This window comes from Pseudochaenichthys georgianus, chromosome 13, assembly GCF_902827115.2.
Source record: "Pseudochaenichthys georgianus chromosome 13, fPseGeo1.2, whole genome shotgun sequence".
In the NCBI taxonomy this organism is placed as follows: Eukaryota; Metazoa; Chordata; class Actinopteri; order Perciformes; family Channichthyidae; genus Pseudochaenichthys; species Pseudochaenichthys georgianus.
Window position 1 is genome coordinate 21,653,270 of NC_047515.1, and position 6,000 is coordinate 21,659,269.

General features: G+C 37.9%; 1 protein-coding gene across 1 annotated transcript; it reads left to right on the forward strand.

Annotated features, from left to right (window-relative positions):
* Positions 1–48: 48 nt before the first annotated feature.
* Positions 49–4,607, forward strand: LOC117456997 (extracellular calcium-sensing receptor-like). The gene is made up of 12 exons (XM_034096870.2): positions 49–302; positions 658–890; positions 975–1,057; positions 1,514–1,693; positions 1,827–2,015; positions 2,144–2,386; positions 2,468–2,692; positions 2,820–3,029; positions 3,219–3,342; positions 3,426–3,619; positions 3,744–4,025; positions 4,110–4,607. The coding sequence occupies exons 1-12, from the start codon at positions 49–51 to the stop codon at positions 4,530–4,532; spliced, it is 2,640 nt and encodes an 879-aa protein (XP_033952761.1). The 3' UTR covers positions 4,533–4,607.
* Positions 4,608–6,000: the final 1,393 nt, after the last annotated feature.

Genomic DNA, 6,000 nt, shown 5'->3' on the forward strand with positions numbered 1-6,000 from the left:
CAGATAACAATTACCTGTATGTGTTAAATGTTCAGAACAGCTGCATCGATGTCTTGGTTCCCATGGCTTCTCACTCGGTGGCCATCCTCAGCCCTCTACCTGCTGCTTATCAGTGTAGGGGACCGACAGACAGGGCTGGAGGTCGTCCAGGCAGTACAGTGCACCCAGTGGGCAGCAACAAGCAGCAAGAGCAATTTCCAGGATGGAGATATGGTTATTGGTGGACTTTTTAATCTATATTACACACCATCAGCTGTAGAGCAAGGATTTACCAAGCTGCCTCATTACAAACCTTGCACTGGGTAATACTGAATGTATGGTGGTTGTTTTTCTGCACATTGTCTGCATTTTTTTAATTGTCTGTCAACATCACAACTTTACAAATAATTTGTTTAACTTTTTTGTTTGAAAAAAAGTTATAGAATAGAACATGTTTTATCCAATTATTGATAAAACATGTTAAATGTGCATGTATCTGAGATAAGCATTTTTTTATTATTGTAAAAATAATTGGATATTTTTTATTGAAAAACATAATGTTGGTATATATTACATTTTTGGACATTAACAGCTTTTACAATTCTGACCATGTTCATTCACAGTTTTTAAAATGTTGTTTACATGATTCACTATTCCTTTCTTTTCCTATGCTCTCAGTTTAGATTTAATGTCTTTAAAAAATACATATGCTATGGTGTTTGCCTTGGAGGAAATCAATCGTAACAGCACCCTGCTACCAGGAGTAAAGCTTGGCTACCGTTTACTGGATAGCTGTTTCAATTCTCTCTGGGCTCTGCAATCCGCTCTGTCACTGATCGGAGGAGACGCACACAGCTGCAACTCAACAGCCTCTAGTTCTGCAGCTTATGATCAACCTGGAGAGAAAGCAGGTATGACTTGATATAATTTACTAAGTATTTTTTTTATATTTTAAAAACATTGTCTTAAAGTATTTATTTTTGAAATGCTATCAGGTGGTCAGTCTGTTCCTTTGCTTATTGGTGCTGCGTCGTCAACAACAACCCTAATTCTTTCCCGGATCCTGGGGCCTCTCTCTGTGCCACTTGTGAGTTGATTAACCTGGAGCGATGAACCTCTGATTCACTTTTGTATGCACATCAAGAGGGAGATGTTATTTTAAAAACATTTTAATTGAAATTAAATCAGAATCAGAATACCTTTATTAGTCCCACAGAGAGGAAATGTACATTGTTACAGCAGAAAAGAGCCAAAGACAGCTTAATGTTACCCAAGCATGCATACAAAAAGTACTAAAGATAAAAAAAATTATTATAATAAAAAAAGTTACACATTTTACAAAAACACACACCCTGTAACAGTTCTGAGGATTTAGCAGCCAGGTATATATTGCACAGTTTAAACGGCACATATATATATATATATATATATTGCACATATTGCACATAGTTGGTATTTAACAACAAGAGTTGTTATAGTCTGTGTTGTTGTGAAAAGCAGTGTGAAATAATATGTTCCTACTTGTTTCTCTCAGATCAGCTACTTGGCAAGCTGCCCCTGTCTTAGTGACAGATACAAGTTTCCCAACGTCTTCAGAACAATCCCCAGTGATTTATACCAAGCCAGGGCCATGGCTCAACTGGCCATTCGCTTCCGCTGGACTTGGATAGGAGCCGTGGTTATAAACAATGATTATGGTAATTTGGCGATACAGGTGTGTATCTTTTTGTTATTACTGCATATTGTACTATAAATTGCCTGATAAAAACACTTCCACAGTTTTCTTACATACAGTATAGAATACAGATTACAAAACATGTATGCATTTTTCTTGTTTTGACCTTTAGACATTTCAGAAAGAGACTCAGGGGAAAGGGGTGTGTTTGGAGTTCATAGAGACTGTTGGCAGAGAAACTATTTTAATTGACGCCAGACGTGCAGCCCTCAAAATCCAAGCTTCGACTGCGAAGGTCATTCTGATCTTTTGCTGGTATACAGATGTAAAGAAAGTATTTCTGGAACTAGCAAAGATACATGTGAGCAACTGGCATGGATTTGTATATATCCCTATAACACATAGGGATATATCACTAAACAAATATATTGTTTGTTTAAAAAAAAATGTCATTGGATTTTAATTTATTTCAGTTTGCTTTTACTGTAGGTGACAGACAGACAGTTTCTCGCCAGTGAGGCTTGGAGCACAAGTGATGAAATTCTCAAAGATCTTGCCATCTCTAAAGTGGCCAGTGGTGTTCTTGGTGTGGCGATTCGAAGTTCAAAAATACCCGGATTTGAAAACTATCTCAGGAGTTTGCACCCAATTCGTCGTCCTGATGATGATTTCTTACGAGAATTCTGGGAAATGGAGTTTGGATGCAGTCCAGGAGCTACACAATCACAGGCAGTGCCTCTGTCTTCATATTTGTCTCCACTGAAGAAATTGAACAATCGGTTAAATGTTTCTACTTCATCTCTTTCTAACAAGTCCCTTATGAAAGCTTCACTTCCACCGTGCAGCGGCAGAGAGTCCCTGGAGGAAGTGCAGAATCACTTCACTGACACCTCCCAGCTAAGGGTGGCATATAATGTTTATCTTGCTGTTTATGCTGCAGCCCACGCCCTCCACAGCCTTCTGTCCTGCCCCAACAGAGACAGTTCAGCTGGAAGGAACTCCAGCTGCTCTTCTTCAAAACAGATCAAACCCTTTGAGGTAAACACAATTATACCCAAGTCCTCTTATCTGGCATAGCTCTTGAAAACAAAGTGAATATTATCAATACATGTTTTAATTAATCATTTTAAATGTCAACAGTGTCTTAAGCATTTTATAATTTCAGCTGTTGCAGAGTTTGAACAAAGTAAACGTCACCACACCACAAGGGGAAATGTTTTATTTCGAAGGTGCTGACATCCCAGCAAAATACGACCTTGTTAACTGGCAGAACACCCCTGAGGGGTCACTCAAACTTGTTTTGATTGGTCGTGTTGACGGGTTTGACATCAACCTTAATGAGTCAGCAATTGAGTGGAACTCAGGATCGAATCAGGTAGTTAGATCAACAAGTTTTCTCATGGCTACTAACATAGCATAACACCTGGTCGAATGTACTTATTGTAAGTCGCTTTGGATAAAAGCGTCAGCTAAATGCAATGTAATGTAATATTTGCTATTGAAATGAATGCCAGCGTTGATTTACAAGACGGCATTGAAAAACATTATTGTGCTTGTTGTTTAGGTGCCTGTGTCAGTGTGCAGTGAGAGCTGTCCACCAGGCACCAGAAAGGCAAACAGGAAAGGAAAACCTCTCTGCTGCTTTGACTGTATCCCATGTGCTGAAGGAGAGATAAGCAATGAAACTGGTGAGGGAATAACCACAAAAGACAACTTTAATTTCCCTTTTTGTGTTTTACTTTCCTTCCCTCTTTCCTTTTTCCTCTCCCAGGTTCCCTTCTTTGTGAGCGTTGTCCATCTGAGTTTTGGTCCAATGTAGAACAAACTGCCTGCATCCCTCGACAGCTGGACTTCCTTTCCTTTAATGAAACCTTAGGAATTACTCTGACTACAGCAGCTGTGTCTGGTGCAGCGGTGACAACAGCCGTGTTTGTTCTTTTTCTTTATTACCGTCAGACACCAGTGGTAAGAACCCAGAATAATAAAACAAAGATTGTTGTATTCATTTGAAATTCTTTCACATTTTTGTGTATAAAACATTAATGTATAAATCACCACCTCTTTGTCTGTAAATCTGATTCACCTCAAGGTGCGAGCCAACAATTCAGAGCTGAGCTTCCTGCTTCTCCTGTCACTGAAGCTCTGCTTCCTGTGCTCTCTGGTGTTCATTGGTCGTCCATCAGTGTGGACTTGTCGGTTCCAGCAGGCAGCATTTGGGATCAGCTTTGTACTTTGTGTCTCCTGCCTGCTGGTCAAAACTCTCGTAGTTCTTGCTGTTTTCCGCTCAGCTCGGCCTGGTGCTGGAGCCTTGATGAAGTGGTTTGGTCCAGGCCAACAGAGAGGAAGCGTCTGCCTATTTACATCCATACAGGTGCGAATATTTTTGTATTCATAAAATTATAAGCTTTCTAAACGTGTTGTAAAAAAATAACACTCTTTTGTTTTTTTCATATAGATTATAATCTGTGCTACTTGGCTGTCCCTCAGCCCCCCTGTGCCTCAGCGTGACCTTGGTTTCCAAGGGTCAAAGGTCACCCTTGAGTGTGCCATGTCCTCAGTGGTGGGCTTCTCTCTGGTTTTGAGCTACATTGGTCTGCTGGCTTGCACCTGCCTCCTCTTGGCCTTTTTTACTCGTAAACTCCCTGACAACTTCAATGAAGCCAAACTGATCACCTTCAGCATGCTGATTTTCTGTGCGGTCTGGATAGCTTTTGTCCCTGCGTACATTAGCTCTCCTGGAAAGTATGTTGTCGCTGTTGAGATTTTTGCAATCCTGGCTTCTAGCTATGGTTTGCTGCTCTGCATTTTTGCCCCAAAATGTTTCATAATTATTTTAAAGCCTGAGAAAAACACTAAGAAACACCTGATGGCAAGGTAGTTCGTCTGATGTCAATGTGAACTTATAACTCTTTTTTAAACATGTGGAGAAAATGGCCTACCAACTTTCCACAGCCTGGTGTCATGCAATTGTTCATGTGTAAGTGTGTAAATTCTTTAATATAATTAAAACTTAAAAAAATTAGTTTTAATTTTAATTAAAAAAAAAGTTTATTTGCTTTTATGAAATTAATAAACGCCTTTCAGCCACACATAATTATGGCTCAGATTGTATGTATATATATATATATATATATATATATATATATTTATGTTTTCTGTTCTTAGATGTCAACACATTTTAAGCTTACTAAGATGTTAGTTATTTGTATGGCATTTTTGTGGTTGGTTGTTCTCTTTTTCTGTTTTGAATAAAAAGTATACCTTAACTGTCAACTCTTCGTTGCTTTCTCAAAAAATCGAAATATTTTGATGAAACTTACACCAAATGAAAATATATTTAATATACATTTATTTACAATTAATAGACACACATTTACACAAGTAATACATTTCATTAAATAAATGTATTACTTTGATAGTGGGCCAATGTCTCGTGGTCTGGCTTTGCATAGTTAAATCAATATAACTAACAATTAGAAAAATGTGGCCTGCCCTAAGTGTTTTTCTGTTGCATAATATCAATTCTAAAGTGTTTTTACTTACTTAATGTGGCTTCAGAATGCTTCATCAAAGGTTGATTACACATATTAATATCAGCTATCCATTAATCTAACTACAGTTGAAACACTAATCACTTTAAAGAAGGAATGACATAAAGTTATGTTGATAACAAAATATACATAATTGTTCCACTGCATGTACCAAGTGCCAACCACTAGATGGAAGTATAACTCCATGTCCTGATACCTCATCTCTGCATTTCTTCGTTATGGACATTCGTTGACATCACATTGGCTTGTACAGCTGTGCCACATATGTCTCATTCTCTACAGCTACTAAGAGTATTTGCCCTTAAAATAATAATATAGAGTAGCTGTGAGCCCATGTGCTTAAACTAAACAAATAATGTGTCCACTACATTCACAAAGAATAACAAAAGGAGAAAGTGACTTTTTTTTTTAGAGCAGGTTGATTAAAGCACTTTGCAGAAACCAACTTGTTATATTCAACAAGCAACAAGATAATCATACAAATATGTGATCCTGCTAAACATGTTTAAACAAAATCAGCCCCTGAATGTACTATTTAACTAGGTTTTGTAATATTTACCATCAAATCAACTACTTAGAAACAATGATCTTTAAATGTTTAATCCCCCAGCCAGAATATCTCTCACAAGAGTCACCTGGACTTTGTTCAGACAACATAAAGTGGTTTCAAAGGCCTGCCCTAAGTGTTTTTCTGTTGCATTATATCAATTCTGAATGAAGTATCTCTAAAGTGTTTTTACCTTCCCTCCTCATATTTTCCTTCACGTTTTAACATCTATATGGCAGATCCTATGT

Bases quoted from the DNA above. Each gene is read 5' to 3' on its own strand.
- LOC117456997 (XM_034096870.2), top strand. From the start codon at position 49: ATGTCTTGGTTCCCATGGCTTCTCACTCGGTGGCCATCCTCAGCCCTC. The intron at 303-657 runs GTAATACTGAAT...CTATGCTCTCAG, and splicing joins CATTACAAACCTTGCACTGG to TTTAGATTTAATGTCTTTAA. The intron at 3,030-3,218 runs GTAGTTAGATCA...CTTGTTGTTTAG, and splicing joins GGAACTCAGGATCGAATCAG to GTGCCTGTGTCAGTGTGCAG.